This window comes from Palaemon carinicauda, chromosome 19, assembly GCF_036898095.1.
Source record: "Palaemon carinicauda isolate YSFRI2023 chromosome 19, ASM3689809v2, whole genome shotgun sequence".
NCBI lineage: Eukaryota > Metazoa > Arthropoda > Malacostraca > Decapoda > Palaemonidae > Palaemon > Palaemon carinicauda.
Window position 1 is genome coordinate 51,838,745 of NC_090743.1, and position 13,209 is coordinate 51,851,953.

The window sequence follows — 13,209 nt, forward strand, 5'->3', positions numbered from 1 at the left end:
CATTCTTGTTTTGGTTACCTGCGGCTGCGATGGTGGCAGGTGGATGCTTCTGGCGTTGTCTTCTAGGGAAACTGCATGGTGCTCTACATTTCTTGGCATCGCTGCCGAACTGTTGGTGGTAGAAGCACCATGCTGGGTTAGTCCTAGGGTTCGGTCGTATTGGTTGCGGCGGTTTCTTTCTTGATAGAACGTTGATCTCGTCGTCCTCAGGGGCCGTTGCCGAGGAGTCTATGGAAGAGCAGCAGCTGAAGGAGGAGAACGAAGGTGGTGTTGACGATGATGCTCCGAGGCGAGATGCTTTGGAGGCCTCGTGAAGCTTCTGAGCCTTCGACAGGAGTTCGTTCATCGGGATCGTGTCGGCGTCTGTCAATCGGGCCCTTACGTCCTGTGGTAGGCGTCGAAGAAAGATCTCGCGAGATAAGCTAATCTCACGTCGTCGGCCGTTGCTGTCTGTTTTGGGGAGCAAGAGCAGGCTGGTTAACTCGTCCCACGCCTCGACAGGAGAGGTGTCACCCATGGGCTTGCCGGCGAGGTCCAGGACTTTCTGTGCCCTTGTTGAGACGGAGAGGGAGTAGATACCGATGAGTTTCGTTCTCAGGTCATCGTATGAAACTTGGCCGGCCTGGGCGTCGAGCCATGGGGAAATCTTGTCGAATACCTCTTCAGGTATGGCGGTGAGAACGATGTCAGCCTTGGCGCAGGAGTCGCTGAGTCTAGCGACACGGAAGAGTACGTCTGCTCTCAGGAACCAGGAAGCGGTGTTGTGTTGAGAAAAGGGCGGCAGTTTGACTTTGGGCGTGGAGGCGAGGCCGTTGGGTGCGATGGGCGTGTTGCTTCCTGCATCGTGGCCAGACGACGAGTCGGCGAAGAGGTGAGAAGTTGATATGTCGGTTAAGCTCATCCTACTGCCTTACATGCACCGAAGTGTGGGAGAACCAAAGGCAGGCTCATGCCTAAGGTAACGGAGTATAGAGAAGGTAGCATGGCCGTAATAAGTCCGTTAATGGCAAAGCCAAAACCGCTGATGCTACTTTCAACTCCGGGGTCACCAGTTGTAAGGACAGTGAGACAAGCGTCACCAAGATCAACTGATACTTTATTCAAATGTGCATGGGAGTATATTACAAGGTGCGGACGAAAAGGTAGGATGGCGCTGGCGCCAAATCAGAATGAATTGCCCGCCAAAATATATGTGTTTTCTTACACTTACAAATATACGAATTATGAGTTAACAGAAACATGTAATGAAATGATACATATGTCAAAATGTAGCTCTGATAGAGCGGAATACATATACATAGGAAACCACGGTGTGGCGAAAGGAGAATTCAAATAAATGAGCAGTTTGTCGATTTTCTGGACGACGAAGGGAGCGTTGTCCTAACAAATACATAGGAGGGACTACTCAAGTGCCATATTTGGATAAGATCATGGTGAAGGCCAGATGGAGATGGTTTGGTCATGCTCTTTGCACTCCCCAAGAGAGATTAGTGAAACAAACTTTCAACTGGGCTCTACAAAGCACTAGAAGAGTTGGAAGCCCCAAACCTACACGGCTGAGGACTATGAAGCGTGAAGTAGGAGAGGATGATTGGAGTAGTATTGATTTAAAAGCTCAAGATAGAGATGACTGGCGAAATCTAACTGGGGAAATTTACGTCAATAGGCGTAGGAGGAGATAATGATGATGATATATATTATCATCATCATCATCTCCTCTTACGCCGGTTGATGGAAAGGGCCTCAGTTAGATTTCGCCAGTCATCTCTATCTTGAGCTTTTAATTCAATACTTCTTCATTCATGATCTCGTACTTCACGCTTCATAGTCCTCAGCCATGTAGGCCTGTGGCTTCCAACTCTTCTAGTGCCTTGTGGAGCCCAGCTGAACGTTTGGTGAACTAATCTCTCTTGATGAATGCGAAGAGCACTGTATATGTATTACATTTCAGGTATGTTATAAGTATATCTTATATTTCCTTACTCTGAATTAAAAAGAATGATTTACTACTGAGCGTAAAATAGAATATCTAATATCTATGCGGGCTGCCGGTCCGGTAAAACACCTTTGACATTAGGCAGCCATTGAAGTATATTATGCAACTTACATATTATGTGAATATTGTTCATCTGAATATATTAAGTAAAATTGTTCGTGAAATATTATATAATTATGGATTTAATTTTGTTGTAGTATGCAGATTATATGGCTATTTTTGAAAATGATCTAACCAAATAGCTCCCTTGTAGATGACAATCCATTGTGTTTTCGTTTAGGCAATTTGGCAGCGCTTGGCGGCGTCCTTAGTCTACATCTATTTTATACAACCCGCTTATTATCATTTGAAAGGTAATCACTCTAACTTATTCACTTTTTATTAAATTTTCTTGCTCTGTAAGTAAATGGCTTATGTATATAATATGCGTAACCCATATGTTAGCACTTGTGTACTGTACCATGTATTGACACAAGGCAAACGCCAAACGAAAGCTTTGGATTCCCTTAACTCGATGCTGTGCTTATAATAATTGCAGCTGATTATTTTTTTTATTCTTATTTATATCAGTATATGGATTTGTTTTTACTTATGGTGGGAAAATAAGTGCTGGATTATAGTAGAAGGTCACTAAAGTGTTAATGTTGAGATAAACATTGTCTTTGCTTTGTAATTCGCCATTGCCAAGTAAAGACGCGTCATTGTTATTTTAACTAATTAGTGTTCCTTTCTAAGTCATCATTTATGTCGCAGTTACTTTGTGTTTCTGACATATAAAATACAACCAAATCGTAGGCTATGCTAATTATAATTCCTCTAAGTAGATTATGGCTAAATTTGTTAGGGGAACAGACCACCGTAAGGTAAAACTTTACTTGTGGGATGCTAAGAGTAGTAGGTTGGCCAGGGCACCAGCCACCCGTTGAGATACTACTGCTAGAGAGTTATGGGGTCCTTTGACTTGCCAGACAGTATTACAATGAATAGTCTGGCCTATTCTCTACAGAGTCTCCTCTGTCCTCGTACACATGACAACACTGATATTACCAAACAATTCTTCGGTATTATTACAGTTTCAACCATTATGGGAAATCTATTATATTAATATTTTTCCCGAGTAAAGCACGTGATAACAAAACACGTCTTTTCAATACATTATTGTCGCTAATGCATACTTGCAGGGGTTTCATTGTAGTGTATTACAGGGCAATGTAACCTAGGAAAACAACTACTTTTTCTTATAGAAAAAATTACGCTCTCCGAAAATGACACTCGTTCCCGTCGCAAATGAATAGTTTCAGAAATATATATACATCTATATCCTCCGATAATGGGGGACCCCCAGTGGGAACTGGGGGTTTTGGGTGGGGAAAACATACTGAGGAATCTATATATAAACGTAAAACAAGCCTTTTATTCCCTATACATTACCTTCTTGAAATTATTATAACCGGAGGAAATTTCATAAAAGTATATCTGGATAAACTTTGGAGGCGCCGTTGCAAAGATTGTGTCATGAAAAAATACCGTAACCAGTGCTGCCAACGTCCGATGTAGATCAAATGTTATTTTGTGACCTGTCATACTACTAGGCTAGGTTAGGTGGGTTTGTTAGGTTCTGTGCCCTTTTTGTACTTTTTATATATTGAGTAAAACTTATATGTAGAAATTATTTAAAATACGTATGGAAATATCTATCATTGCTATCGTTAGTAATGTCAGCGTGCTGTTGGTACCTTTGTGTACCATACGTCAACGTTGGTAACACTGTGTATTATTGGTAACGTTGCTAATGTTATCATTCGCAGTACATTCGTAACCGTGCAACTCAAAGTTAGCCGAATTGGTTGATCTGTTTGTTTCCGATTGAAATGAACATCAAATTCGGTTAATTCACGTTATTTACTATAGGAAAACATATATTTTCTGTTCGAAATCTCACCCTGTAATACAATAAAAAATTACCCTTGCAGAGAAAAAAATATTTCAGGTATTGAAGGTCTTGACTTTTTCTAAGTTTAGCGTATATCTTTCCATGGGCACGCAAGGTAGCTCTTGTTAGTTTGTATACCTGTTTTCATCTTACTTGGCTCCTCCCCATTGTGTAATGTGACAATATTTGCTTGAATGCGCATTTCCTCCTCCCACTAATGTCGCTCCTCCAATCAAAATACTACTGGGATCTTTTCAAGAGTTATTATTGGCTTCCTGCTAGTAATGGCGCTCTCCAATGAAATTAGAGTTTTTTTTTTTCAAGAGTTATCGTTGGCTATTTTTTTCCCTTATAATTTGTTTTCGTCTATGACAGTGTTCACGCTTAATCAAATTATCATTCATTCCTGGCCATATTGTTAAGAAATTTTTTGTAGAAACTATCGTAAGGAAAGGCTTACGGAAATATTGGACGATTCATTTTGTCTCTCATTCTTATCCCAAGGATCTGTTTTTCATGCAATATACCATTGTAACCGAAAGTATTTTTTTTTTTTCCTATTTCATTGTGGGAGAAGCGCCTGATTGTCGTTTGTTTTCGGTTTTGAAACCTGCCGGTCTCTATACGTTCAGCACTCTCGTTACTTAACTGTCATGGATCCTCCGGTGCCGGTGTGCAATATATGTCGCTATTCGTATTTTGAGGTGATCGCTCGATTTCATGGAAGTTATAATGGTACTCCAGAGGTTGTGAATAGGTTTCCTAGAGAGCATTCAGTATTACCCATAAGTGTTAAGTGTGCTAAATGTGATAGGTCTAGGGTCTGTGACCGGGGTCGTTCTAGGTTAGGTTAGGGGGGTTTGTTAGGTTAGCTGGTTTAGTTTAGGGGTAGGTTTAGGGTCTGTGACCGGGGTCCTTCTAGGTTAGGTTAGGGGGGTTTGTTAGGTTAGCTGGTTTAGATTAGGGGTAGGTTTAGGTAGGTCTAGGGTCTGAGACCGGGGTCGTTCTAGGTTAGGTTAGGGGGGTTTGTTAGGTTAGCTGGTTTAGTTTAGAGGTAGGTCTAGGGTCTGTGACCGGGGGCCTTCTAGGTTAGGTTAGGGGGGTTTGTTAGGGTAGCTGGTTTAGTTTAGGGATAGGTTTAGGGTTTGTGATGAAAGATTAAGGTCTGTGGTATACTTAACAGCTTTCAGGATTTGTTTTCTAACATAGACCATATTTTTTTATTGCAAAACCCACCCAAAACCCCGGTTCCCACCTGGTGTCCCCCATAATTGTTGGGATGAAGTAGGGTCTTTCTGCATTACAACATATGAAACAAAAACAATAAAAACACGGTTACAAACACTGATTTTTCTGGAAAAACTCGTTTCAACTCCAATTACATAGTAAATCTCTAAATCGGATGGTTTGCGGTCAAAATAAACGTTAAATCCGTTGGAACTACACTTTCTGATGCAACAAATATATTTTTATTCCAGTTTCCCTTTAATGGTTGAAACTGTAATTTTACCAATTCTTCTCTCAACGGGTTAACTACTGCACTGTAATTGTTCAGTGGCTACTTTCCTCTTGGTAAGGGTAGAAGAGACTCTTTATTATGGTAAGCAGCTCTTCTAGGAGAAGGACACCCCAAAATTAAACCATTGTTCTATAGTCTTGGGTAGTGCCATAGCCTCTGTACCATGGTCTTCCGCTGTCTTGGAGTAGAGTTCTCTTGCTTGAGGGTACACTCAGGCACACTTCTATCTTGTTTCGGTTAATATATGATACTTTTATTTCTAGCGAAACTGGAATTTGCTATAAGAAATGGATGAGTGCTGGCTAGTATGGTATTTTTCTCTTATGTTTAATAGGGGCTGGGGCATAATAACTTACGTATCAGTTTATCAAAATGTAAAGTATGTTTTTCACTCTCCATTGTTTACATCTGAGAGACTGAAGGGTACTTATTGCACATGCATTTTGTCCTATGGTTTGGGGAGCTTTCTGTGGATTTACAATGACATATTCGTCAGGTGATTTTTTTAAACCAATTAACAGCTTACAAGTACTTCTTCATAAGTTCCCGGATGTTGTTCTACAACAGCCATGTTTTCCCACCTACGCCTTCAGTTTTAAGTTAACCATTATCTCGTAAAGATGTCTCCTAGAGTGAACTTAAGGAAAGCATATCAATCTATTTTGAAATTTAGTGTAATTAGGTTTATGTCGGCAATTGATTATGATGGAAATACTCTCCGTTTAGTGTAAAACTATTGTTACTCATGTGAAATTAGAAAATAACAGCGAAATAAAGCCTCAAAGGTCTGATTCTGACTTAATCTTCGGGGAAGGCCAGCGCATTTTTTACTGCAAAGCTTTAGTAAAGATTGCCATAGAAAAAAAAAGGAGACGATGTCAATCATAAGGTAAGGAATTAGATGTGATTTACTTTATCATAATGAAATGATTTATTTGTGATTTACTTTTAGTTTGTGACCTGGGAAGGGAGGTCCGGTTAGTGGTCGTGACCTGGGAAGGGGGTCCCGGGGGGGGGGCCTAGGGGTTCTGAACTTGGAAGGGGGGTCCGGGGGCTTAACCCCCGGCCAGGGGTCGTGACCTGGGAACTACTAGGTTACGTTAGGTGGGTTTATTAGGTTCTGTACCCTTTTAGAAATCTCGAAAGTTAAATAATAACATTTTGGCCTATTTTTAGCCATTTACATCAACCATATATTTTTCCAACGGGTTATGTTGGGCTTATTTTACATTTTTGACCATTATCATTGCTACAAATCAATCATTTATGACATTTCCCAACCCAAATAACCCTGGTTTCCCACTGGTGTCCCCCATAGTTGTCTTTTATAAAAGGGGGTCCAAAAACTCATGAACGGGTGGTTTGTCCCCAATAATCAAGGTCAGAAATGCATAGAACACAAGGTAACGAGTAGGAAAAATATGTGGTTCATGTATTTGGCTGGAAATTGAAATATACTATATTTACCCTTATTTCTCTTAATCTTTTGTTAAGTTTTTATAGTTTATATGGAAAATATTTATTTTAATGTCACTTCTGAAAGTATTTTATTTTTCCTTGTTTCCTCTCCTCACTGGGCTATTTTCCCTGTTGGGGCCTCTGGGCTTATAGCATCCTGCTTTTCCAACCAGGGTTGTGCTTGGCGGAGCCTATGTAGTTTGTTGGGACAGGGTTGGGATCGCCAGAAATTTGAGTTAAAAAATAAAAAAAATTGCCTGTTTTTCAAGGGAATTATAACAATGAAATATTAATGAATTCACTAGTTTTTGTAAACGCTTGTCCCAACAATCTACTTACTAGGACCACTCACCGCATGAATGTTGGAAACTTACGAGAATAGCCAACAAGAAATGTGTTGGAACACCAAGAAAACCCTATTTTTGTGCTTGGCATTTCATACGATATCAAATAACTGAAATTTCACTCGTTTTTCCCAAAGTTCTACATACTAGGAACACCCCCCCATCCCGACGGACACAGGTGCAAACCTGGGACTTAGGGTGTACAAAAACCAACCTAGCCTAGTAGTTCCCAGGTCACAACCCCTAGCCGGGGCTTGCTCCCAAGTCACAACCCCTAGCAAAATTTGTAAAAGGTAACAGAACCTAACAAGCCCACCTAACCTAACATAATAGTTCCCAGGTCACAACACCTAGCTGGGGGCAATCCCCCAGACCCCCTTCACAGGTCACAACCCTTAACAAAATTTGTAAAAGGCAACGGAGCCTAACAAACCCACCCAACCTAACTTATTAGTGCCCAGGTCACAACCCATAGCTGTGGGCAAGCCCTCATTCCCAGGTCACTAATTAAAACAAAATAAAAAAAGAAATCCTTACATTATGACAAAGAGAATCACAAATAAATCTCTCTCCTACACAATATAGTAAAAGCGATGGGCAGCACTCTATATTATATCTTATCTAAACTGTAATAAAATTGTAACTCACGATTACCTTTATATGAATATTTTACGATATTTGCATCTACAATTGTACAACGATTGTTCTCAAAGCATCAAGCTGATCGATATGAGTAATAAATTCAACATCATCTCTCAAAGAAAAACTATAGGACATATGTCTGTCCATCACGGTGGTTAACGTTAGAAAGGCCGACCTTAAATGCTCCGTCAGGTCAATCTTGGGTGGTGGTGGGTTAAAAATTTTGAAATCACCCAGCCAACAAAAGCAGGCCTACAAGCGCACGGAAAATAAAAGGTTAGTTTGGGTGGGCTGATTGACACTGGCTTAATCCTCCTAAACATCTTGACCAGATATTGCCTATCCTAATCTATGGTTGTACAAAAAATGAATTAGTGGTTTGGCATAATTCCAGGACGTGTCCCAACGAACTACAATCTTAACAAGGGAGTATGAATGTAGGTTGTTGGGATTAGCAAAAACTAAAGTCCGAACAGCACTAAATTTCCAAGCGTACGCCACCAGCTGATAGGCGAATAGAGCGCCGCCCAACGGGTGTTATTTTAGTTAGGCAGGAAGCAATGCTTGGGGAAAATTTTACGATCGAGTAACTTTGCTGTGGCTTCAGCGACCAGTGCATTATAGTGACCTTTTCCCTACGTAAAATTTCATGATCATTATTACAGCAGTATTAAATGCCACTTGAAGGACGTGTCCCAACCTACTACAAACTTAACCTATAGGTAAGAATGTTTATGGATAGGACAACATTAAATTGTAAAAACAAAGACTTCATAGCCTGGGATGACACGGGCTGTATCGGGAAATTTTGAAACTAAGCAGGAGCTACCCGTGACTTATGTGCGGACTGGGCTGAACTTGGAAAATATTGCTGTGGTAAAGGTAAATCATAATATTACGTAAAATACTAAAATAATTTCATATTATGGTAAGTCAGCTCATAATAAAGAACATTTTCCCCATAAAGAAAAACAAGTTGACAAGTAATAAGAAAAATATTGCCTGTCACAACAAACGTTCTTGATGGGAAAGAACGGTAATATTATGGTAGAGTTCCACCCAGCACCATTACCCCTGGTCAGTATATAGGAGCTTGATGTTTCTCTTTTTTTTTTTTTTTTTTTTTTTTTTTTTGTGAGCGCACGGCGGAGCAAAATCTATTAGACTCGATCGAAATTTTACCAAAATCTAATTGTTTTTGCTCCGCCGTGTGCTCGCTTCGGTCGTGAAAAAAAAAACATCAAGCTCTTATGTACTGGCCAGCTGTAATGGCGCTGGGTGAGACTCTACCGTAATATTACTGAAAGAACATACAGTGGAACCTCTACATATGATTGTTCCAATTTACGAAGTAAAATTCGATCAAATTTTCATCTCGACACCCGAAGTCATGCTCCAACATCCGACGTAGACCATACGTGCAGAATTTTGTCAAAGCGTCGGTCTTAGTTTCTTGTTTACGCCGGTAGATGGCAGCATAGCGGAGGGACGCCATTGAGCGTCGCGTCGGTCAGTTCTCTGTTCTCGTGCGCATCGCGTGATTGTCCTCTGTTTGGTCTATTATTACCAGTGCTTATTATCTTCCTTTTCTCACGTTTAATTTGTTCCGTAACTGAATACAAACCACGCTATTTACATGGGGTAATTACTTTGGCGCAGCCGATGACGAGCCATAAAGTTTTAACGAGGGTTTCCTACCCCACCGCTAGTTAGCTGGGGGGTAGGGAGGGGTAGCTAGCTACCCCTCCCCCCTCACACACACCGGTGATTAACTCACTTTAATTTGGCTTGGAGAGACGACAGACCTGTCAGCCCTCTCCTCTTTGTTGACTGCCATAATTTTGTTTGCTTTTTCTTTTCATCGAGTGTATGAAGTTGGCCTCTATTTCTCCTTATGCGTACTTGCTCGACTTCCCGGCCCCCCTTGTGGGACCTTTATGTCGGCCGTGGAAACGGATCCTCACTCCTTATGCCCTCAGTATAGGGGCCAACGGTGTGATAGTTCTAATTTGTGCATTAAGTGTAGGGAGTGGTCTACCTCCCAGTGGGAGAGGTTTGCCCAGCGACGTAAGAAGGCTAAAAGGGATCTTTCTCCTTCCGAGCTTCTCGGAAGAGAGAAAATCCCAAGTCTTCTTCTTCCGCCGCCCATTCCTCCTCCGTAGCTCCCGCTCGGGCGGCCTCTTCCGAGAGGCCGGCGAGTGGTAGTGTAGACCGTAATATTGTTCATGTCATTAACTGATCCCGTGGTGAGGGAGAGGTCGTTGCCTCCCATAGCGAGGCGGCTGCCCCTCCCCCCTCGGAGGAGGTGTTTGTTTCTAACAATGATCTTTTTCAGCTTTGGGCTTCCTTTGGGGCTACAGGGTTCGCCCTCCAAGGAAGCCCAGTTTGACATGATCAAACGGGGTGCGGCTGCTGAACAATCGTCAACCTCAGCGGAGATAGATCCTCTGTCTGTGGTTTATGTTGTTGTGTCGGAAACATCCCGTGTGTCTGGCCAAACTCCCGTTCCTGTGGCTGCGGTTGCAGAAGGCTCTGTCTCCCCCTCCGGACATACTTCGAGGGAGGAGCTTAGTCCCACGGTCTCTCCTTCCGTTGAGACTCCCTCTTGGGGGAGTTCTGTGGTAGAGACGCCTCTTCGGAGGCCTGTTGATGGTCAGCCTGCTGATCCCATGGCCCCTCGTGGCCGTATAAGGCGGAAGGCTCGTCCTCACCTTCGCCGTAGAGGCCTTCCTTCCCCCTTTAAAGGGGTTAGGAGGCGCCTTTTCGGCTCGTCGTCACCAAAGTTCTCTGTGGAGGAGATGACTCTCCGTTCTCCTGACCTGCCTGCTACCAACCTTGACCTCTCCAGGGATCGTTCGCGATCCCCTTCGGAGGATGGTCGTCCTTCGGGACAAGGTGAGCTGTCGCCCAGACCTTTGACATCTACAGTAAGTCCGTTTCGGGTAAATGGCCCATTGCCGTTCCCCATGAGTCTGATGTCGGGGAATCTCTTGATAGGGGGCCTTCGCAGACGAGTGGGAGGTTTGCGAGTGTGGCAGAAGTGTGTTTAGTGGACAAAGGCCTGGTGCCCGCAGGACCCGTCTCAGGTGAAGACCCGGTGTGGGGGAGGCCCGAATCACCGCCTACCCTACGCCCGGGCAGTGTTTTTCAGGTTCAGCGGGTTCTGGGGGTGGTCGGGACAAAGAAAGGCGGCCCACGTGCTCTTCGGACCCCGACTCCATCGTGTGGACGGCGCCTATGACTCCCTTCAGGTCCCCCATGAGGCAGGAGGAGGAATTCGAAGGATGGTTCGCCTCTCGACCGCTATCCGCTCACCCCCGGCGCCATCAGCTACGCTTCCGCCGGTCTTCATGGAGCCCTCGTCCCCGATTTCCAGACCAAGGACCCCTAGGAGGATCGTAATCGAAATGGACGACTCGGCAAGCTCCTGTTCTTCGGACGACTACTCTTCCTGGATTGTTAATGATACAATAAAAGCTAGTCTATAGACTGATGGTTTTGCTATTCGCCAGTTGTCTTATACAATAGATATGACAAACATTAAAATTTGTCTGTATTTTGGGTCATGTTATAACAGGAAATATACAGTGTTTACACCCATCCTGGTTGTAATTTTAACCTTTTTTCAAGTTATTAGAACTTTAAAGTATATTAAATGTTTCATTTATTTACAAGAACAATTTGATATAAAAAAATACAGTATAGTACATAGAAAGTTGGAAATGGGTAGTAAACGTGTTTGAATAGGCTAGTTGCTGGTTGCCATGGCCCCAATGGAATTATTTCTGTTGTGTGTTTCAAAATATGCGATTTTCTATTTACACGCGGTCATTTATCGACCAAATTCTTGCATAATTCGGGACCCTACTATATATATATATATATATATATATATATATGTATGTATATATATATATATATATATATATATATATTTATATATTTATATGTATATATTTATATGTATATATGTATATATATATATATATATATATATATATATATATATATATATATATATATATATATTATATATATATATATACATATATATATATATATATATATATACATATATATATATATATATATACATATATATATATATATATATATATATATATATATATATATATATATATATATATATATATATATATATATATATACATATATATATATATATATATATATATATATATATATATATATATATACATATATATATATATATATATATATATTATATATATATATATATATATAAATTTCTACCTCATACTTGGGATCGAACGCTAGCCCCTTCTAATGAAAGGCCAGGTCGAAACCAACCATGCCACGAGAGGCCATAAAAGATATCGGAACCTGACGCTACCTAGCTGTCCGAGGATTTACCTGGCGAGACATCAGTCTCTTACCAGCGAGTTTTACCCGATATCCCGGCCCACCACGTGACACAATTGGTAGTAATTCATTCAAATTACCACTAATGAGTCAATATGGATAAATATCAACACAACATCGTGTTCAAATAGAAATAAATTTCTACCTCATACTTGGGATCGAACGCTAGCCCCTTCTACTGAAAGGCCAGGTCGAAACCAACCATGCCACGAGAGGCCATAAAAGATATCGGAACCTGACGCTACCTAGCTGTCCGAGGATTTACCTGGCGAGACACCAGTCTCTTACTAGTGAGTTTTACCCGATATCCCGGCCCACCACGTGACAGAAATTTATTTCTATTTGAACACGATGTTGTGTTGATATTTATCCATATTGACTCATTAGGGGTAATTTGAATGAATTACTACCAATTGTGTCACGTGGTGGGCCGGGATATCGGGTAAAACTCGCTGGTAAGAGACTGATGTCTCGCCAGGTAAATCCTCGGACAGCTAGGTAGCGTCAGGTTCCGATATCTTTTATGGCCTCTCGTGGCATGGTTGGTTTCGACCTGGCCTTTCATTAGAAGGGGCTAGCGTTCGATCCCAAGTATGAGGTAGAAATTTATTTCTATTTGAACATGACGTTGTGTTGATATTTATCCATATATATATATATATATATATATATATATATATATATATATATATATATATATATATATATATATATATATATATATATATATATATATATGTATATATATATATATATGTATATATATATGTATGTGTATGTATATGTATGTGTATATATATATATATATATATATATATATATATATATATATATATATATATATATATATATATATATACTGTATATATATATATGTGTGTGTGTGTGTGTGTATAATATATATATATATATA

General features: G+C 40.9%; 1 protein-coding gene across 10 annotated transcripts in view; it reads left to right on the forward strand.

The window, feature by feature from the left end:
* Positions 1-1,898: 1,898 nt before the first annotated feature.
* Positions 1,899-13,209, forward strand: part of Bap111 (Brahma associated protein 111kD) — a 204,230-nt gene continuing 192,919 nt past the window's right edge. For 9 of the 10 annotated variants that reach the window (XM_068393572.1, XM_068393574.1, XM_068393576.1 and 6 more), the window contains exon 1: positions 1,899-1,951. In XM_068393572.1, the coding sequence (XP_068249673.1) occupies positions 1,914-1,951 (38 nt within the window). In that variant the 5' untranslated portion in view covers positions 1,899-1,913. Of the gene's footprint in view, positions 1,952-2,279; positions 2,350-13,209 lie in introns of those variants that run through there. The other variant, XM_068393577.1, reaches the window with a different exon arrangement.